Genomic DNA, 23,108 nt, shown 5'->3' with positions numbered 1-23,108 from the left:
TCTGGGCTAGTTTTGTAGTTGACTTTGGCTGGTTTTCAAAATTAGAGCCGGCGACCCTGGCTCCAGTTCAGATTTGCTTGTCAGGGTTTCAGAATTCAGGATCTCGGACAAAACTGTGATCTGCCCAAACCCTGTCCCTTGTGTCATGTTCTCACCCCCTTTCCACAATCAACCCACCCCCTCATAATGTCATGATATTTGTAGCTAAGGAAATGCACTTGTATACCATTGTTCATACACAAAACTGATCACAATTGCACTAGCTATCATTTTGCACAACTAAAGGGTTAAAGATTGCAGCTGGCCTGGCAGTTGAAGGGTTACCTGGCACTGGAGAAAAGGAACCCCACAAGAAGGTGAGTGATTGGCTATCAGAGGTGCCTGCGCTGCTGCAGCCCAGTTAGTTTCATTTTTACTGCATCAGGAATGAGAAATGAAACCAAGAGAGGGGCGGGGCCAGTGTGTGTGAGTGTGACTGTGAGTGTGTGTGAGTGTGTGTAGGAGTTGATATAAGGAGGCTGAACCACAGGCACATCCCATATCTCCACACAAGGAATCCTAAAATCCAGAGTCGAGTAAATGTCTCCTTCTGTAAGTACCCTCTCCTTGTCTCTCCCTGCTCAGCTGCCATACTCCATACTCATATACACTTACTGCATGTCATGTCTGCTATATAGGACAAAAGGAGTATAGACACACACAGTATATAAACTTGTAACTTATAACACACTCATTATGCCATTAAAGATGTGTTAAAACAGCACAGGGTTTAATGGAACCACTACTATTTTTCTATTCTACTATAGATAGATAGATACTGTCTAGATTTTTTTTATGTAGTTGATATATTTTTTAATTTAATTGATTAATCCCAGCAGTGAGGAGCAGTGACAGCTGTTTGGAAATTGTTGCTGATATTTGGGATATAGGGGAAAACAGCGGCTCGTCCCCAGCATGTCACATATTTGAAATAAAGGTGGTAATAATGATTATTATAGAATAGTTTATGTATTTAGTGCTGTATAGTGATAGATAATGGATGGACAGACGGACAGACAGATGGAGCGAGAGATAGAGAGATTTAGATAGATACATAGCGTGACAAATAGATAAATTATATATAATTGATAAATGACAGATATGTGATAGAGAGATGATAGACAGATAGACTCCTAGATAGACAGGTCGATGATAGATATATAGATAAAGTAGATAGAGGGATAGGTAAATGATATATTATCAATAGAAAGATAGATATATAAATAACAGATATGTGATAGATATAGAGAAATAGATTGGTAGATAAATGATAGATAAATGATAGATAAATGACAGATATGTGATAGATAGATAGATAGATAGATAGATAGATAGATAGATAGATAGATAGATAGATAGATAGATAGATAGATAGATAATTGATAGATAATTGATAGATAATTGATAGATAAGAGATAGATAAGAGATAGATAAGAGATAGATAAGAGATAGATATGAGATAGATATGAGATAGATAGATAGAAGATAGATAAATTATATATAATCAATAGAAAGAGATAAATAAATAAATAACAGATATGTGATAGATGAGAGAGAGAGAGAGAGAGAGAGAGAGAGAGAGATAAATGATATATAATCAATATAAAAATAGATAAATAACAGATATGTGATAGATATAGAGAGATAGAGAGAGAGAGTGATAGATAGATAGATAGATAAAAGATAGCTAAATTATATATAATCAATAGAAAGATAGATAAATAAATAAATAACAGATATGTGATAGATGAGAGAGAGAGAGGGATAGAAAATGATATATAATCAATAGAAAGATAGATAAATAACAGATATGTGATAGATAGATAGATAGATAGATAGATAGATAGATAGATAGATAGATAGATAGATAGATAGATAGATAGATGGATGGATAGAGGGATAGATAGAGGGATAGATAGAGGGATAGATAGATAAATGATAAATAATTGATAAATAGAAAGATAGATACATGACAGATATAGGCAGGCAGACATGGAGCTAGATGATAGACAACAAGACAGACAGACAGACATAGATATACATAAAGATGAGTGACAGATAGTTATGGATAGATGACCGAACCTCTCAGTTATTCTTACTGATGTGCATTTTTGTTATACACAGAGAGGGGTCAGAATTTAACAGTTCAGTGTCAAACTGAATATAGAATTCAGTGTATTTTTTACGGCGCAGCCCCTTGTTGAACTGAAGTCGGACACAGCTGTGAGGGGAAATGCTGAGACTACTGTGGCTAACACACAGCCCAACTGTCACACTACAGCCACCACATTCCTCCAACAGACTGACAGCTGGGACAGAGGGATAAGAAAAAAACTTTTTTCTAAATGCTGAAAGTAGAAAGCATATTTGGCTTTTTGTACAAATCGAAATAATAATGCAAATAATAGCCTGCACTGCTTATAACTCTCAATGCACAGGTATATAATCATATGATGCCTGGGGAGAGGGGGAGAAGCATCTGATCCCCAGCTGAAACTGATTTACAAAAGAATTTCCCTCCACCATTATAACCAAAAGGCAAAATTGTACCAAATTCGCCCTCAATTAGTCCCTCGCTCAAAAAAAAAAGTTTTTTTGGGGGTGCAATTTTTGGGTTTGTATTTTCAGTAAATTACGGATAAAAGTAAATAGTAGCTGTTTTAAATGGATCTAGAAACTCTATTCTCTCTTTAAGTAAAGCGTGGCTCCTTTAAATACAAAGGAAATTGAAAACACTACCAAATCTGCGGTGGTACCAGTGCCTACAAACATAGTGGGTTATGTAACAATATGCCATATCCATACAGGTATCCCATTTACAGTACTCCATTTTATCCAAATAATCCAAATGTTTAAAAATAATTTCCTTTTTCTGTGTAATAATAAAACAGTAGCCTGTACTTGATCCCAACTAAGATATAATTAATCCTTATTGGAAGCAAAACCAGCCTATTGGGGTTATTTAATGTTTACATGATTTTCTAGTAGACTTAGGGGCAGATTTACATAGGGTCGAATATCGAGGGTTAATTAACCCTCGATATTCGACCATCGAAGTTAAATCCTTCGACTTCGAATATCGAAGTCAAAGGATTTACCGCAAATAGTTCGAATCGAAGGATTTTAATCCATTGATCGAACGATTTTTCTTCAACCAAAAAAACATTAGAACATTAGAAAGCCTATGGGGACCTTCCCCATAGGCTAACATTGCACTTCGGTAGGTTTTAGGGGGTCGAAGTTTATATTTAAAGAGACAGTACTTCGACTATCGAATAGTCAAACGATTTTTAGTTCGAATCGTTCTATTCGAAGTCGTAGTCGAAGTAGCCAATTCAATGGTCGAAGTAGCCAAAAAAATATTCGAAATTTGACGTTTTTTTATACTATTCCTTCACTCGAGCTAAGTAAATGGGCCCCTTAAGGTATGAAGATCCAAATCCAAAGATCCAAAGCCCCAGATCCTGAGCATTCTGGATAACAGGTCCCATTCCTGTATAATGTACTTACCCGTTAAGCTGATATGTTTAGTGGTTACATTCACGGAGGAAATATGAGCCAATCAAAGGCTGAGTGTAGCTGTGATGTCACCAGGGAGCACGTATAGTACATTCTGTTCTGGATATGATCTAATGTAGACTGGACCAGGGCTACTAAAAGTCAGAGGAAAGCCAATTAGAAGCTACGACCTATTTACTGGATGGCATGCTAATTTCATTTTGCTTGTTAAAAGGGGAAGGGGGGCACTTTTGGGTTAAAGGGGTTGTTCACCTTTAAATTAACTGTTAGTGTGATGCAGATTCTGAGACAATTTGCAATTGGTTTTCATTTTTTATTATTTTAGCTTTTTATTCAGCAGCTTGCAATTTTCGGCAATCTGGTTGCTAGGGTCCAATATACCCTGGCAACCCGACACTGATTTGAATAAGAGACTGGAATATGAATAGGAAAGGCCCTGAATAGAAAGATGAGTCATAAAAAGTAGCAATAACAATACATTTGTAGCCTTACAGAGCATTCGATTTTTTTAGATGGGGGTCAGTGACCCCCCATTTGAAAGCTGGAAAGAGTAAGAGAAAAATAAATAATTCCAAAAATACTTGAAAAAATTAAATAATGAAGAACAGTTGAAAAGTTGCTTAGAATTAGCCATTCTATCCTAAAATGACCCTGGGCTCTGACCGGTTCTATATTTCCTGAAATAAACAAGGGCTTGTTCGGTGGCATAATTCATCTGGCACAGCACCCACAATGCACTCAACTGCCTATAAGCTGCTCATGGCGGTGGTTCACCTTTAAATTAACTTTAATATGTTATAGAATGGCTAATTCTAAGCAACTTTTCAATTGGTCTTCATTATATATTTTATATAGTTTTTGAATGATATGTCTTGTTATTTTGACTCTTTCCAGCTTTCAAATGGGGGTCACTGACCCCATCTAAAAACCAAATGCTCTGTAAGGCTACAAATGTATTGTTATTGCTCCTTTTTATTACTCCTCTTTCTATTCAGGCCTCTCCTATTCATATCCCAGTCTCTTATTCAGATTGGTGTGTAGTTGCTCGGGGAATTGAACAGAAATGAGCCTTTATAACCGACCTGTCCAGCACTGACCTAGGTCTTTATTTCCAGCAATGAAGTATGAGTCTTGGAGAAGATGCAGGACGATGGATATGCCAGTTGCAGTTTCTTCCTGGAGGAAGAGGAAGCCAATGAAGCCGGCCAGGCACAGGCAGCATCCGTCCCAGTAGAGCCATTGTCCTATAGTGGTGGGAGATTCAAAAATGGTAAGTAAGGCATGGAAAGGTCTCTGTTTGGGTGTTTCCCCATTAACTACTACAGGTATGGGATCCGTTATCCGGAAACCCCTTATCCAGAAAGCTCCTAATTATGGAAAGGCCATAGTAGAGCCATTGTCCTATAGTGGTGGGAGATTCAAAAATGGTAAGTAAGGCATGGAAAGGTCTCTGTTTGGGTGTTTCCCCATTAACTACTACAGGTATGGGATCTGTTATCCGGAAACCCCTTATCCAGAAAGCTCCTAATTATGGAAAGGTTGTCTCCCACAGACTCCATTTCATCCAAATTTTTTTTTTAAACTGACAAGTTTTATTGAGTTCAGTACGCAGAAATCAGGCTATCCGTGGCACACGGCAACCTGCTATAAATTGTCATAAACAATACAACTGATAACAAACATTATACAGTACAGAAAAAGAAGAGGTGGGGAAGGATAAGAGAGAGAGAAGAAAAAAAAAAAAAAAAAAAAAAGGGAGGGGGGTGGAAGATCAGAAATACAGGGGGAAGGGCGTACTGTTAGCATACAATGTAAAGCATAACAAAGTCATAAGGCGGTGGTGTATCTATAATGGTACAATTGGGAGGGAGTCTAGGCGTGGGAGTTATCTATAGCCAACCAATATAGTCCGCATCATGAATGCAGGGCTTGAAAAAGCTGAGGGTCGTGTTCATGAGCTAGCCATGGAAGCCATATTTTGTCGAAGGCCGCCATATCATTTTTCAAAGTATAAGTAAGCTTCTCATTAGCGGCGATGCAAATTATCTTTGCCTTGAGAGAACCCAGAGGTATTCCCGGTTTTTTCCAATTAGCTGCAATGATAAGCCTCGCCGCCATCAGAATATGTTGACTTAATCTGTGGGCCGAATTGTTAAAGTTGTGTGGCTTCTTGCCCAATAAAAGTACCATAGGATCCTTTGGGAAGGTAGTATGGAGAACTTTGGATAAGAGGCGAAGAACAGCATCCCAAAATTGTGAAACAGCCTTACAGGACCACCATATATGCAATAACGTTCCTGGGTCTGAACAGCCCCGAAAGCATTGCGGATTGCACGAAGGATATAATTTGTTCAGTCTCGTGGGGACTAGATATGTCCTATGGAGTAATTTAATAGATGTCTCCCTAACGGTCACACAGGTGCTCCCTTTGTGCGCCGTAAGACTGCAATGAGCCCATTGTTGAGTCGAAAGTGTGATATTCAAGTCTTTCTCCCACCTCAGCATATATCCCAGTTTCTGGGAGTGCTGCGGGGGTTGGTTTAACAGCTGGTACAGCGTGCTGAGAGTGCCTGGTTGCAGCGGGTACTGCCTACAAATGGTCTCCAAGGCTGTAGGCTTTAAACAGCAGTCAGTGGCACGCCGTAATTGTTGGTGTGCAAAGTGGGCTATTTGCGTCGTCCGAAAGACCTCCTGCATGGGGGGGTCGTAAAGGTCCCGTAGTTGTTGGGACGTTAGAGGCTTCCCATACCTGGTCAGCGACTGAAGCGTGTAAACTCCCTTAGTGGCCCACCAAGCCAATGCCCGCCGGGATTGCCCTACAGGAAAGTCTTGGTTATTCGCCAAGGGCGTCAAGGGAGAAGGGGAAGACATCAGGCCAAATCTCCTCCTGGAAGCCGTCCACAGACGTAACATTTCTATAGTTAACGGAGAGGCTTCGGAAATATGATGGTACGGTATCTTTGATAACCATATCAATTGTTGCGAAAGGTACGGGTACAGTAAATCATCCTCCATCTCAACCCAAAGTGGTGCAAGGGGTTCCGCATGAAGGGGAGCCAACTGCGCGAGGCGAGCTGCCCAGTAATATTTCATTTCATCCAAATTTTAAAAATGATTTCCTATACCTCTGTAATAATAAAACAGTAACTTGTACTTGATCCCAACTAAGATATAATTAATCCTTATTGGAAGCAAAACCAGCCAATTGGGTTTATTTAATGTTTATATGGTTTTATAATAGACTTCAGGTATGAAGATCCAAATTATGTAAAGATTCATTATCCGGAAAAAGCCAGGTCCCAACCATTCTGGATAACAGATCCCATACCTGTTCAATAAGGGGCAGATTTATCAAAGGCCGAGGTGAATTTTCGAATGAAAAAAATTCAAATTTCCAGCTATTTTTTGTGTACTTCGACTAGGGAATAGTCCATTCTATTTGAATTTGAAAATAATTAGTTTAAAAATTCGATTTCGACCATTCGCCATCTAAAACCTGCAGAATTGCTGTTTTAGCCTATGGGGGACCTCCTACAAGCTATTTGGAGTCCATTGGTGGAAAAATCTAAGTTTTTTCGTGAAAAACTTTGAATCGAATTCAATCTAATGCAATATTCCTTCGATTCTTGGGATTAGAATTCGGCCGAATACGGCCCTATTCGACCAAAAAAAACCTTTGTCTTAATTTCGGTTGGTCTTTTTGAATTCAAAGTTTTTTCAATTCGGAATTCGACCCTTGATAAATATGCCCCTAAGAGTTTCAATATTACTTTCAAAATATCTCTTAAAACACACTTATTTAGAGAATCCTACCCTCACTGTGTTTAGCTACCAAATACAATACCATATGCTACATCTCTCACCTGATTATTTCTGAACTTGCCCACACCCTGTGTCTCATTCCCTTCCCCCGTTAGATTGTTAGCTCTTTTGCACAGGGCCTTCCTCACCTTTTGTTGCGGTGAGGTTGCGGTACTGGTGTTTATGTATGTAACTCTGTATGTTCTATGTATGTATGTTCCGTTATCCGGAAACCCTTTATCCTGAAAGCTCCAAATTACGGAATTTCTTCAATAGACTCCATTATAATCAAATAATCCCAATTTTTTTGAATGATTTCCTTTTTCTCTGTAACAAAAAACAGTCGCTTGTACTTGATCCCAACTAAGATATAATTAATCCTTATTGGAGGCAAACCCAGCCTATTGGGTTTATTTCATGTTTACATGATTTTCTAGTAGACTTGGAGACCTAAATTACGGAAAGATCTGTTTTCTGGTAAAACCCCAGGTGCTGAGCATTCTGGATAACAGGTCCCATACCTGTATAAACACATTTATTTTACAGCGCTGCGCAATATGTTGGTGCTCTAAAAATATGTGTTATTAATTAATTCCTTCTTGACTCCAAAAAGACAATGGGACCAGTCCCTGGATCAACTTTTACTATGAGCTATCTCCCATAACCCTGTATTCCCTCACTTGCTAAACACCATCCAACCCCTTCTTAAAGCTAATTACCTTCTTTGTAACTTCCTAACCAAATAACCCACCAGCTGATGGGCTGGTTATTAGGACAATGTGGCCTTCATCAGTCCTGGTGTGTAAAAGAAAACGGATCCGCACACACACCGATTAGTGCAGTCGGGGATTATCCCCTTTTATTCAGCCACCAAACATCAACGTTTCGGGGGGGAACACTCAACGTTTCGGGGGGGAACACTCAACGTTTCGGGGGGGAACACCCACCCTTCATCAGGATACAATTATTTGTGCAGTCACCCATTTAAACCCAACTTCCCACGCCCTCTTTTCCCATCATGCAGTTTGCCGTAAAAATTAACCCTTATGTGGGATACAGGAAATTCGACCTATATATAACATACAATAAAGCAATCAATTTGGTACAACAGTCAACAAAAAGATCTTTTTCTTTCTTAAAGTGCCCATGTGCAATAATTATTATAAAATATGGTATCAAAACATTATTTGAAACAACTTTTTTTTTTAAAAAACCACATACATTAAACACCATATTGCAATAATCCATGTGTTGTATTATAATACCTTACTGCCCTTGGGATTTTCTAATAACCCTTGATATTATATGTGATCATTCAGCAGTTCTTATCTGTAAGAAATGAATAAAAACATGCAAGAAGGTTAAAAACAGTTTTTCTCTCATAAGAAACACGTATAACTAAAATTCTCGTTAAGGCCCTTTGGTGTGAGTGTTTTAAGCTGCCAAATCCAAAAGGCCTCCCGTCTCAACAATGACCTCTTATCTATTTCACCTTTCTGCCTGTGTATAACCTCTAATATTTGCCATCTGAGTTGAAAAATTTTATGTTTTGCTTCGAAAAAATGTTTCGCCAGGAGGGTTTCCTTTTTAAATTTCTCTTTCTCATTCTCTTTTTTTTGGCCTATAGTAGCCCCTTCTCCCTTCTCTTCAGGTTTATAATTCCTTATTCTGCTCTTATGTTCATTCATCCGGGTTTTAAACGCTCTGGAAGTCTGTCCCACATAACTACAGGTGTGCGGTAGGAGAATTACATTGTCTTCATCAGTCCTGGGCCTCCACCCGGCCTCAGCAGGAGACAATACAAAACCAATGAGCAATAAAGAAACTTTTCTCAGTTCCAAGGAGCTGCCAGATAACAAGAACAGATGCCTAAAGAGTTAATGCCTCAACATTTTGCCTTGAAGCCGGGGGAATCTATAGGCATCTGTGAAAGCAGCAGCCAGAAAAGTACCTAAAATAATATGCTGCTTAGTTTGCCTAAAATTATCCCATGGTTTATACATTTGTTATCTGAGTTGTAATGCTGTCATCACAGTTCTCTATCTGCCTGGTTTTTCCCTTGACAGACCTGTATATCTGCCTTTAGTCTCTCTATTGGCTCTGTTTTCTAAATATAATACAGGTATGATCCAGTTTTCCAGAATGCTCGGGACTTGAGGATTTACGGATAACAGGTCTTTCCATAATTTAGATCTTCATACCTTAAGTTAGTTTGGATCAAGTACAAGCTACTGTTTTATTTTCACAGAGAAAAGGGGATTTTTTTTTATTTGGATAAACTGAAGTCTACGGGAGTCGAAAAAACTATTTTTCTTCAGCACACCACTTACTGTTTCAGGGTGCATCCACTCCCAAGCTGCCTCCAAGTCAGCCAAATTCCTTATCTTGAATTATAGCATATGAAGCACACCAACCTCAGGCTTTGCCTTTAAAACATTTTATTCCAGCGGAATTCACACACAAGCTTTCGGGGGGAAACCCCTTCCATGCACCTGAGGAAGGGGTTTTCCTCTGAAAGCTTGTGTGTGAATTCTGCTGGAAAAAAATGTTTTAAAGGCAAAGCCTGAGGTTGGTGTGCTTCATATCCTATTATTCAAGTCTATGGGAGTCGGCCTTTCCATAATTTGGAGCCCCCTTGATAATGGTTTTCCGGATAATAAAGCACTCACCCCAATATATATAAAGTATATATAAAGCACTCACCACAAATCTCCCCCAACTGGCCTTCAGGCTGGGCCCCCTTAGCTCATAATAAGGTTACAGATATATAGAAACATTGGGGTGTCACCCTGCTATAGTTCCAGGGGTACCCAGGGTACAAATAAGCACTCACCCCAAATCTCCCCCTAACTGGCCTTCACGCTGGGCCCCCTTAGCTCATAACAAGGTTACAGATATATGGTTGAATTTATAATATATATAACTGTATAAGTGAAAACACATTTTTTACATGAGATGACAAAATCTCTGAAATGACCTACTTTTACCCTGTACAGGGGCAGTTGGGCTGTGCAATCTTGGGGTAACCAACTGTCTGAATTCACTGCTGCAGACTCTGTACATGAACCAGCACTTTACTGACATACTCTGTGGGTAAGTATTTCTCAAGGAGATTCTCGTCGTTGTGTAAGGCTATAGTAAAATGGAGTGGCACCTTTTCTTCCGCGCTATAAGCTTTACCCCAAATCTGCCCAGATGAGATCTCATATCTGTGTGTAGGCCGGGTGTTGTTGAACTACAATTATGTGCAGTACACAATATATGGGTGCCAGTGGTTCTTATAACTTAACCTAATAACTGATTCATGGAGAACACAGCCCACATAGGAGTTTATTACAAATAAAGAAGGAGCAAGGAACAATCGTGGATAGGCATATACTCACAGCAGCAATGGTCAGTATATATATCCCCCAAGGGTAAGAGAGAGAGAACACAACAGCTTGACAGAGGCACTCCCAGCTTTCAGGCGTTATTCAAGAGTATCTCTCTAAACCCTGGTTCTAGACACTTCGTCCCTACTTCTGGGCAAGTATTACCCAAGAATACTACTCCTCGGTGGAGCATGTGCTGCTCTGCTAAATATCCCTGACTATCATTTCTACAATGCTCTATTAAAGTGCGTAGCCCATCCTGACTAGACCTGACCTGCCTACGTTCCACTGCAAACCCTTTGTACCTGCTCCAGTAAGGACACTGGTAAACAGAGTTGCCAAGTCTAATTTTCAAAACCAGCCCAAAATTAGCCAAGAGGCACTTCAAAAGTAGCCAAAAAATAGCACAATATGTGCAGTGAAAAAAAGTCTAAAAAATAAATGATATATATGAAAATATGCCTTTTTCAAGTTTTTTTCCAAAAATGGGACCGATTCGTCCATCACCAGGGGCCCAGGAGGTAATATAAGGCCCTAATATATATACAATTATAAAATATTATATAAATATTGGTAAAACACGTCAACCTCTAGACATTTTGGTGGCCAGCAGATTTTTTCCCCAAAATTGTCTGAAATGGAGGAAAGTCACCGGAAAATGCGAGACTGGGGTACAGAGCCCAAAATTTGGTAACTTCTAACTTCTACACAAGTCAATCCCATTGCATGCTGGGTATTATAGTCTTACATTAAACTTGGCAGTTGGCAAATTGTTAAACAAAAAACTACATTACCCAACATGCACTGTACATTCATTGTTTATTTTTTTTTAATTCCACGATATTAAATGATACATGTACTGTTAACATCAATGAATTTTGTTACAGCAGCGCCACCTGCTGTTCATTTTCTGACCAGTCTGACCACCACGTAGTCAAGGAAGTTGTCAGGAGAAAGAAAGAGGCTGCTCTGATGTTCTTCTGCTTAGGAAAGATGTGAGAAGGGTTTCTAATTTTATTCCTAAGCAGAAGAACATCAGAGCAGCCTCTTTCTTTCTCCTGACAACTTCCTTGACTACTTGGTGGTCAGACTGGTGGGAAACTGACCAGCAGGTGGTGCTGTTGTAACAAAATACATTCATATTAATAGTACATGTATCCCTTAATATTTTGGAATTAAAAATAAATAAATAATGAAGGTACATTGCAAAAGTGCTTAGAATAGCCTCCTCATCAATTTTAAATTCACTTATTTTTAAGGTTTACTTATCCTTTAAATTAGTAGCCCAATTTGGCTACAAAACGGCCAACCTGGCAACCCTGCTGCAAAATGGACAGCAAGTGCATGTGCTCAGCGTATACATCAATACACACTGCCACCTACTTGCCAAACTCTATGGGTCATGCTTTGACCCAGGAAGAGGAGTATGACTCCATAAACTAAGGTGCCCCTCAGTGGCCAAACTTCAGAGAATTGCAATTTAAACTATTTACCCTTCCCTTACAATTGCATAATAGAAAAAAGGCACTAGTCACCCATTGAAAACAATTGCACCACCCCCTTTAAGGTGTCTTTACGGTTTCACTTAATGGGTCGTTTTTTCCTTGCAGGATTGGGCGTCCAAATCACAAGATCCCTGCAGAGAAGAGGCTGCCGTATCAGCTGCTGGCCCTGTTTGAGGAAATGCAAAACAGCAAGGAAGACGCGGTCGCCCCCTATGGATTCATACACTGCTTACAGACTCTTGATATAAGATGTGAGCCTAGGGGTAGCTTGGGGTCTGGAAGCCATAAAAAGGGAGAAATGGTCAGAGGACAACGTAAAGGGGGTTCTTATAGAACGGGCAAGCAAAAATCAATCTTTTCTGCATTATCTTTATAGTATGTGAACAACATGATGCTGCCGACCTCCTGTTTGTGCTGTGGAATTTACTTCTCCATCAAATGCCCCACCCACACCTGGTACGTATCTGAGCTGGGGGTTAGATCTGTGCTTTTGGATAGAGGAAGGGGGTATTTCATTTTGACCTTTACTGCTTGGATGTAGAAATCTGTATTCACACTGTGGCAGGGCTCTTTAACACATGCAATTGTGAGTGTAGTTACTCTTATACAGACGCAGAGGACCCCCTAAAATTGCCATATACAGCTTGCGCCTAATTTGTAGCAAATTGCAAGCAGTGTTGCACCCAGGGCCGCCATCAGGGGGCACTGCTGTACTGGGCCCGGGCCTGAAGGGGGGCCCGGCTGTGCTGCACTTTTCGAAATAGCCATGCCCCCCCTTGACAGCGCCAAAGAAGTGCCGCCTTTCCTGAAGTCGCGAACAGCCGGAATGCGGAAGTGCCGAACAGTCGAAGTCCTGAAGCAGCGAAAAGACCCAAAGCCATGAAAACAGCCAAAATTGAAGTCCTGAAGCGACGAAAAGACCCGAAGTCACGAAACCGCCAAAATTGAAGTTCTGAAGCACCAAAAAGACCCAAAGTCACAAAAACAGCCGAAGTCCTGAAGTGCCAAAAAGACCCAAAGTCACAAAAACAGCCGAAGTCCTGAATTCTGAAAAGACCCAAAGTCACAGAAACAGCCAAAATTGAAGTCCTGAAGCGACGAAAAGACCCAAAGTGACGAAAACAGCCAAAATTGAAGTCACAAAAACAGCCCAAGTCCCGAACACGGCCGAAATTTAAGTCCTGAAGCACCAAAAAGACCCGAAGTCACAAAAAACAGCCGACGTCCTGAAGCGCTGAAAAGACCCAAAGTCACAGAAACAGCCGAAATTGAAGTCCTGAAGCTGCAAAAAGACGGAGGTGAAGTTGAAGTCACGAGTTCAATTCTACTGAAAAACAATGTGTATTTTTTTTTTTTTTTAAAATCCCCTGGCCACTAATGTATTATTTTAATAATTTATAGGCCCCTGCCACCAATGTTTTTTTTAAAAGCATTCCCTGGGGAGCCAATTTTTTTTTAACTTGTAAGGGGGGGCCCTGGCACCAATGTTTTTATTTTTTTAACTTATAGGGCGGCCCTGGTCACCAATTATTTTTTTTAACTCGTAGGGGGGCCCTGACCACCAATTCTTTTTTTTAAAAAACTTTTATGGGGAGTCCTAGCGCCACAGTTTTTTTTAACTTATAAGGGGGCCCTGACCATCAATATCTGGTGTGTGGGGGGGGGTTACCTTTTTTAGCGCTGATGTCTGTGTGGTCTTTTAACTGTGGTGTGGCGTGGGCAGGATCTGGGCGGGGCCTGAAAATTTTGTTGTAAGGGGCCAGTAATTTTTTAATGGCGACCCTAGTTGCACCCATGGGTTTTTTCCCGGTTTACCGCCGTCCCACTCCGACCGTGGATGCACGCTTCTTTGATTCTCCTCCTCCTCTTTAGCATGCAAAGCATTGTAGGAACTGAAGTCATGGCTGGGCTACCGATACAACGTTCATGTAGTCAGGACAAGCAGTGCAGAGACAAATAACTGCTTTCAATGGCAATTATTATTTATAAATAGCATTAAAATCACTGAAAAAGTTTACTGAATGTATTATGGAAAATCAATCGATGGATTTTTCCCCCCTTTATGCCAGATAAATCTATCCCTTTGTTGGGTAGATATCCCGTTTCAAAAACACTTTTTTGTTTACAGTTTGTCCCTCTTGCTGGCAGCAGTGCAAAAGGGCCCTTTGTTTCATATAGATAATACAAGTAAATGTACTTTATACCATAGTGTAGCAGATTACAGATACATTTACAGCAAAGACAATGTTAAACCAACACAAATATCAGCACTTCCGTTCGATGCCAACATCTGTTCTTGGAAAATTGCCCTTGAAATGAAAGGCATGGTAATCCCCAAGGTATACATAATTGATTCAAATGTCTGCATACTATACTTACTCTATACAAACAGCAGATATTCATTTAGGCAAGTATCTTCTAGCAGATTGAATGCCTGTTATGGAAGCTGCCATAATGATTGTTGCTTTTAGCCGCAATGCCCTTTGTTAACCAGAAGGTAAAAGCCATAGAATACTATTTCCATATCTTCTGTTTTTATACAATTGGGTGCCAGTTCCATGCCTGATTAACAATAATCTTTTTTTTTTTATTTATAATTAGAATAAAGAATGATTTATGACCAGCAGCTGTTCCTAATTTAGTCTGTCCCCTTGTTCAGGCAAAGAGACTGAGGGCACTTTATGGCATCAAACTTAAAGAATATACAACGTGCCACAAGTGCTCTCATGAGAAGTCCAGTGACCTGGAAGTCCTGACAATTCCGTTGCCAGTTCCCTACTCCAAATACCACAGAACGCTGCCCCTGGTGAGTACATAATAGGGGGGATTTAAAACCACAAGCAGGGCCGGCCTTAGGCCTATTGGACCAATTGGGCCCAATAGGGCCCCGCGCCTCTGGGGGCCCCGCACCAGTGGTGAGCATGGACAAGTATTCCCCCAGAAAATAAAACTGCCCAGCCACCCCCAACTTTGTAGGTCCAGCCAGCCCCCAACTCCACAGGTCCAGTCCACCCCCAACCTGACTGAGCCCACACCCCAACCTGAATCTGTCCAACCTGCCCCAATCCTAATTGGTCCAGTCCACTCTGCTATTTCCTTCCTCTCTCTCTTATTCCCCTATTCCTCCCTCTCTCGTGTGCCCTTATTTCCCCTCTCTCTCTCTCTCTCTCTCTCTCTCTCTCTCTCTCTCTCACACACACACACTCTTGGTGTGTCAGTAGTCAGCAACACTTTGTCTGGGGGCCCTGCTAAAATAGTCCCAATTGGGCCCCACATTTGATAGGACTGGCCCTGACCACAAGCACAAGGGCTGTCTTGCTACCAATTTTTTTTGCTTTTTTTCCCAGCAACGGGCGCTCTGGAGGTTCTTTAAGCCACATGAGACGAGCGAAGAAAATAAAAGCTTCTGCCCAAAGTGTGAAGAAAACACTGCAGGACAGAGGGTAACACAAAGCCTTTATTATACAAAATGCTTGAGCAAATACTGTGGTATCTGGTTGTAGAACATAATAAGTAGTGGTCAGTTTGGATATTTGTAAATGCTTAGAAAGTGGCTAATAGGTTCCCAATTGACCAGAAGATGGGATGGCCAAGCAGATGGAGCAGCCAAGAGGTGATGTTCCAGGTGAGAGATGTATCTCCACAATATACTTTGTTCCTAATGGTAAAATCAGGCATGTACCATAATATAGAGACTGAATTTGATCAATTATGAGCCAGGTTGTAGCAGGGACTCAACTGTGAAGACAATTCATGACCTAACGTAGGGATCATAGGATTTTCTTGTACCTAAGCTTCCCTTCTCTTATGCTTTGTAGGTTCTCCGGTTCCTGTCACTACCTCAGACTCTGACAATACACCTGAAACGTATCAGCAAAAGAAAGTCCACCCATCTAGAGAAGATAAACAGAACATTGTCTTTCCCTTCCTCGCTGGACTTGAGTGACGTACTGGATCAGGAGCAGTTCCCAGAACAAGAACATGCTCAGGTACACTAACCTGTGCCAAAGAATAGAGTTAAGAACCCTCACCCAAGACAAAAACAGGCTAGGCTACACCAAGAAGGAAGGGTCTCCCACCCAACACCCCTACCTAAATCATGGAGGTCCCAACTGCCCCCACAGCATCTTTGAATAGTCTTTAGCTGCTGGTTGTCATTGCAAACATCCAGCATATTTTGTTTTGCTTCCAGTCAGAATTCAAGTACAGACTTTTTGCTGTCATCGCCCACTCCGGAACGGCCAGCTTCGGTTACTACTGTGCCTACGTAAATAGCTCAAAGGACCAGAAGTGGTACAGCTTTAATGACTCCAGCATCTGCAAGGTGAGAGATGGTGTTACCCAAACGGCATATACCAAGGGTAGGGTCTACCGTCGTTTTTAGACTATGGGGCAGATTTACTAAAGGGCGAATTCGCCAGCGTTATCGCTTTCAGGCACTTTGCCGATTTACTAACGGGCACAGGCGTAACTTCGCTAGCGAAAGAGACTAGTGGTCATTCGTATTCTATCGCCAGGCGAATTTTCACTCTGGCGAATGGACGTTACTCTGCAAATTCACTAAGATGCAGATTTTATTGAACGTTATCGCTTTCGCCAGACTTGCCTTCGCCAGCTCAGAAGTGCATTGGAGTACATAGATCTTCCTCATTCTTCTGTTACTAACATCATATTTTTAGTGGAAAAAGTCCCAAAAAACGCTGGCGTCTTTTCTTTTTTTCAGAGTGATAGCCTGCAAAGTCCTTACATTTTTTGGGGGGAAACCGGGTTCCCCCATACATTTTCTAACATGTAGAACATAGACTATACAATGGGCTCATGTGTAGGGCAATATAACAACTCTATTGTCTTTATTAAGGTTCCCTGGACTTGTGTAATGTATTTGCTGCAACATATACGTCCATTCAACTTAATAATTTCTTGCCGTATGCAAATTAGCCTGCATAATTAGACCGCATAATTGAACGCTAGCGCATCTTCGCTTTGATTGCCGAAGTAACGCAAGCGAAAATTCGCCAACTTTGCATTTTAATAAATTAGCGTTGTCTGAGCAAATTTGTGCCTGGCGAAGTGTTGCGATGGCTGCGAAGACATTACTGGCAAATTTTTGCCGCTTAGTAAATTTACCCCCAAAGGATCCATTACATTCAAGAAACATAATAGTTGTTTATATCTTATAGGTATCCTGGGACGATGTGAAATGCACCTATGGAAACATGGACTTTCACTTGTAAGTATAAGAAGAAGAGGGGGCATCTAATTGCTGGAGGCACTTAGCATTTTGCCATCTAAGTTGGCAGATCCAAGGTTGCTAAGCTGAATTACAATGCCTTTCATTAGGCAAAAATACATCAATAGGTTTTCTTACCCTTTAAACCTTTTACTGTATTAACGCATATGCACCTGTGTCTTTCCTTTCAGTGGTGCGACAGCCTGTCTGCTGGTCTATATACAGGGAGAAGAGAATTAGGGGCGCCAATGCTGCAGGATGACATTTAAAGTCCATATCATTTCAGTACACGGAACCCATCTTGCATTACCCCCTGGTTCAGGGATAAACATTTACTTGAGCTGCTAATAACTGTTCTTTTTATGGAATGTAAATGTGAAGCCAAACAACTTTCACTCCACAACATGTCAGCAAGCACAATCAACCCATCAACCTATCAGATACTTTCAAAGAGCAGACCTTTAAATGGTACCTGCTGATTGGTTGCTGTGGGTTACTAGAAGTGGAGCTGTTTCTACCATTGATACTCACTCTTTGGGAATGACATCACTTGAATTATACAAAAGGGTGGAACACAAGGAGACGACTTTAGAGGACAACATCTTTCCCAAAAACTTTAGAGGATCCCTGGTTGCAACCCACAAGACAAGGATTTCCTTAAAGATATGTCATTAGACATCCATCGTTTTCTTCAGGGATTTTTAACCTATGGCTCCATGATCCCTCTAAATAATCTGAAATACATTTCTACCACAGATCATACAGTAGTTATTATAACAAGGTACTTATCTTGTTGAAAGGCAATTTTGGGGTCCCCGTGCTAATTTTGCAACTTAATTTGGGTTTAGAACCACTAATAGCCTTAAGTTAAAGTATAGGCAAGTACTGGGAACTCGCATAGAGCAATTATGGTCATTAAGTGACTTTATCAAAGTCACATGATCACTCTAAACGTGCTCCTATAGTAGTATTTCTCAAAATGTGAGGATGGTGCCCCTGGGATGGGTGCATGGAGCAGTGGCAGGTAGAGTTCAGCCTGAAGGGCAGTTAGTGTAGGATTTGGAAAGAATGCTTCTTTGATCTCCTAGATACACCTGAAAGCCCATCTTAAAAGGTCAGGGTTAGTGGAAACCTATTGCTGTCCAAAATATTCTTGGAACTATGGCTGAATGGCCGGCACACCAACGTTTTCCTATATCTGTAACTTTGTTATGAGCTAATGGGGGCCCGATATTGGCATAGATCTACAAGTGGTGCATGAACTAGAGGTTCTGAGGACATGGACTGGAATGAGGAGGCAGGAGAAAGGGATCATATGTATAAATATGGTGTGCCCTAGAGGCAAGTTTAATGATTCTCTAACCAAGAATATTAAGGGGTTTCCAAACTCCAGGGGATCCAGAGCAATGGCATGGGAGGTACAGCTTGAAGGCCAATTTGGGAAAGATTTTTGGTCCATTTTATGTCAGTTAGGAGAAGAATTGGGGTGAGTGCTTATTTGTGCCCTGGGTACCCCTGGAAATATAGCAGGGTGACTGTTACCCCAGTGTTTCTATATATCAGTAACCTTGTTATGAGTTAAGGGGTCCCAGCCTGAATGTCAGTTAGGGGGAGATTTGGGGTGAGCGCTTATTTGTACCCTGGGTACCCCTGGAACTATAGCAGGGTGACTGTTACCCCAATGTTTCACTATATCTGTAACCTTGTTATGAGCTAAGGGGGCCCAGTCTGAAGACCAGTTATGGGGAGATTTGGGGTGAGTGCTTATTTGTACCCTGGGTACCCCTGGAATTATAGCAGGGTGACTATTACCCCAATGTTTCTATGTATTTGTAACCTTGTTATGAGCTAAAGGGGCCCAGCCTGAAGGCCAGTTAGGGGGAGATTTGGGGTGAGTGCTTACTTGGGCCCTGTGTATACCTGCCTAATTGTGCCCAGAAACAAGATTTCAATTGCTTAGGGGGGCTTAAAGTGAATAAAGTCCAGCAACCATGTATTTAGGGGCTGCATTTAAATTGCTGAATTATGCTCTACTTTCAGCAGCACTGTCAGTATTTAATATATAAAAGGGAAGAGTCAGGCAAAACAATAGAAGCCTGATATGTGAAGTAACATTTGGTGCTCCTGTTAAGCAGGCTGAGAGGCAGCAGTTTCACTGACCAATTAAAGACAGCCGTCTGCTTTTTCGTGGTTGATGGGTGGTTTTTTTTTTTAAAGATTTTATTTTTCTACTTTTAAAGAAAAACTAATTTACATACATTTATAATAAAAAAGGAATGAAAGAGAAGAAAAAGACAGACAGTGAGGAAAAAGACAGCCCAGACCTTGAATAAGCCTTAAATGCATTTAACTATTCTGGAAGTCAAGCAATATACTCCATATAGCGTTGAATTGCTCTGGGCAGAGAAAATTCTCTGGTGAGTTTCTGGCTCGGGAGCGAATCGGTTACTCGTTTTTGCCACAATCGTAGGACAGTAGGATCAAGAGATTTCCAGTGCATTAGGATGACCTTTTTTGCATAGTGTAAGAGCTGCAAGTAGCACAGCCTGGAGTACGGCTGAAGTTGTAGAGCCCCTGTGATTCCCAGCCAGCAGAATAATAGCTCTGGGACCAATTTAGGAGCATCTGTCCGCATCCAGCGCAGGGATAGTTTAATCCGGGTTCAGCAACCCTATAACAGTAATGATCCAGTCCTGCCACCAGCAGTTCCCCATCTTGGATCCTGTTAGGCCTCTTTTTTGTGTCATACCTCCCAACATTTAGGAAACAGAAAGAAGGCCATGCCCATTTTTGTGGCCACACCCCCGAATTACCATGTTCGTTTTACATAATTTAGCAGGTTGTGAAAGTTTGAACACATTTCTGTGGTTTATACGTGTTATTACAGTTTTGCAAATTAAGGTGAATTGCCCTTTAAAGCTGTGAGTCTAACTTCTTATCTTATCAGACTGTCACAAAAGTATGTCAAGTATCTATCCTGGGCTGTCTGCCAAGAAGCAATTAAGTGAGAAACTTTGTATCTGTTACTGGCTGTTCAGCGCAGCAGATCAAAGAGAAACCCGGGATTTATCAGTACAAATCCGTGACAGCGGGTTGAGTTGTCAAAAGCGGGACTGTCCCGCTCAAAACGGGACAGTTGGGAGGTATGGTGTGTCAGTGGCACTGCACATGCTCAGTGAGTGTGAATATTTATCAGATACTTGAATTACTTATATCATTTTTTATTATTTAAATCTAACTTGCATTTAGCCTCCATCCTATACACAGCTGGGGGATCTCTTGAGACTGCAAGCATATTATTTACTGTCCATTTACAATGAGCCTCCATGTGCCGGAGATGTCTGAAAAAGACCACAAACGAGCAAAATAATGTGCAATCTTAATAAAATGTTTTATTCTGAATATAATTCTGGTATCTCGGGTTGTGTTTGTGAAGAGGGTGATTCAGATGTAGCTCATTCTTTCTGTTAAAGGGGTTGTTCACCTTTAATTAATGTTTAGTATGATGTAGAGAGGGTTATTCTGAGACAATTTGCAATTGGTTTACATTTTTTATTATTTGTGGTTTTTGAGTAATCTAGCTTTTTATTCTTCAGTTGGCAATTTCAGCAGTCTGGTTGCTAGGGTACAAATTACCCTAGCGACCATGCACTGCTTTGAATAAAAGACTTGAATATGAATAGGAGAGGCCTGAACAGAAAGAGGAGTAATAAAAAGTAGCAATGACAATACATTTGTAGCCCTACAGAGCATTTGTTTTTTAGATGGGGTCAGTGACCCCCATTTGAAAGCTGGGAATCACTGACCCCATCAGAAGAAGAAGGCAAAGAAATCAAAAACTATAAAAAAAAAAAATGATGGCCAATTGAAAAGTTGTTTAGATTTGTCCATTCTATAACCTTTAACAGAGCATGCTCACCTTTCATTTCATACTGGTTCTCAACCAACATCCACTAATTGGTAAAAAAGCAATATTATTTAAAGGGATTGTTAACCATTAAATTAACTCTGAGTATGACGTAGAGAGCGATGTTCTGAGACAATTTGCAATTGGTTTTCATTTTTTATTATTTGTGGTTTTTGACTTATTTCGCTTTTTATTCAGCAGCTCTCCAGTCTGCAATTTCAGTAATCTGGTTGCTAGGGTTTAAATTCCCCTAGGAACCATGCACTGATTTGAATGAGAGACTGGGATATGAATAGGAAAGGGTCTGAATAGAAAGCCAAGTAATAGTAGCAATGATAAAGTATATTTGTAGCCTTACAGAGCATTTGTTTTTAGATGGGGTCAGTGAGCCCTATCCAAAAGCTGGAAAGAGTCAGAAGAAGAAGACAAATAATTCAAAAACTATAAAAAAGAATGTTACCATTCTATAACATACTAAAAATTATATTAAAGGTGAACCACCGCTTTAAGACTGCAACCACAGTCAGGCAAAAACTAGGGATGCACCGGATCAGGATTTGGCCGAATCCTACTGCCCGGCCGAACTGAGAGAAATCACATGACTTAATGTCACAAAACAAGCAAGTTAAAAATGTTTTCCCCTTCCCACCCCTAATTTGCATATGCAAATTCGGTATTGAGCTGAATCTTTTACGAAGGATTCGGCCAAATCCAGAATAGTGGATTCGGTGCATCCCTAGAAAAACAGATGCTTTTGTTACGTGAATTGGCGCTATTAATTCAAGGTATTACGTTCAAAATGATTTCTTGCATCACATAGTTGCACTTACGCTGCAATTCCAGAATTAAGGCAAAAATAAATCTCAAATTATAATAAATCAGTCCCTTATTATCCATCCATTCAATTAGGCTGGTGATAAGTAGTCTAAAGGTGGGCATACACAGGCCGATAAAAACTGCCAACAGACCGAGTCGGCAGCTTATTGGCCCGTGTATGGGGCCCCCGACGGACTTCCCCGATCGAGATCTCGATCAGATGGGACTAAAAATCCCATCAGATCGCGCCCGGATCTGTTCGTTGATGCGGTCCCGCGAGCCGACCGCCCATTCGTTAGGATCCGATCGTTGGGCCCTAGGGCCCACGATCGGATCAGCCCGATATTGCCCACCTCAAGGTGGGCATCTCGGGCCAAACGAGCGGATCTCCCACCCAGGCGCTGGTACTAATTAACCAATGTTCTCAGTTGATGCCATCTCTCTAATATCCACTAGATGGTACCACAACTGTATATTCAGAGGTTGTAGGACTTTTTTTGGTTCAAGCTTCATTAGTGTCTAGCAAGATTTAGATTTAATACAATAAATGTAATGACAATACTCAAAGATAAGTTAGTCCTTTAAATTAGCTCTCTCCTGCCGTTCCTTTGCAGTCTCCCAGCTGCACGAACATGTTGCATGTAAAAAACAAAGGCTATTTGGATCAGCGACTAGAGCAAACAGAGAAAGTGAAAAAACAGGAAAAAAAAAAAGTAGTAATATGGTGTAGTATTTTTCGTTCTTTTCGAAGCACCCTGTGTTCTAGTGTGGGTTTGCCTTTAAATAAGACCTTTCTTAGTATTCCAGTGCTGTGTATAATTAGCTCTGGTGTTCCAAAAAGCCTTCACTGATTTATGGCCAAAGTGCCTACTTACAAGACTACAATAGGGTTATCGCTTGCTGTTTATAGTTAGGTCTAG

The 23,108-nt window shown here is 40.8% G+C and overlaps 1 protein-coding gene across 1 annotated transcript; it reads left to right on the top strand.

The window, feature by feature from the left end:
* Window positions 1-450: 450 nt before the first annotated feature.
* Window positions 451-18,222, top strand: usp18.L (ubiquitin specific peptidase 18 L homeolog). Its single transcript, XM_018240909.2, has 11 exons — window positions 451-591; window positions 4,674-4,828; window positions 10,356-10,452; window positions 12,341-12,486; window positions 12,612-12,691; window positions 14,895-15,041; window positions 15,583-15,678; window positions 16,054-16,224; window positions 16,428-16,559; window positions 17,416-17,465; window positions 17,657-18,222. The coding sequence occupies exons 2-11, from the start codon at window positions 4,699-4,701 to the stop codon at window positions 17,703-17,705; spliced, it is 1,098 nt and encodes a 365-aa protein (XP_018096398.1). The 5' UTR covers window positions 451-591; window positions 4,674-4,698; the 3' UTR covers window positions 17,706-18,222.
* The last annotated feature ends 4,886 nt before the right edge of the window (window positions 18,223-23,108 follow it).

This window comes from Xenopus laevis, chromosome 3L (assembly GCF_017654675.1).
Source record: "Xenopus laevis strain J_2021 chromosome 3L, Xenopus_laevis_v10.1, whole genome shotgun sequence".
Classification (NCBI taxonomy): domain Eukaryota; kingdom Metazoa; phylum Chordata; class Amphibia; order Anura; family Pipidae; genus Xenopus; species Xenopus laevis.
This window is presented reverse-complemented; position numbering and strand designations above follow the sequence as displayed.

Bases quoted from the DNA above. Each gene is read 5' to 3' on its own strand.
- usp18.L (XM_018240909.2), top strand. From the start codon at position 4,699: ATGCAGGACGATGGATATGCCAGTTGCAGTTTCTTCCTGGAGGAAGAG. The intron at 15,042-15,582 runs GTGAGTACATAA...TTTTTTTCCCAG, and splicing joins ACCACAGAACGCTGCCCCTG to CAACGGGCGCTCTGGAGGTT. The intron at 16,225-16,427 runs GTACACTAACCT...TTTTGCTTCCAG, and splicing joins CAGAACAAGAACATGCTCAG to TCAGAATTCAAGTACAGACT.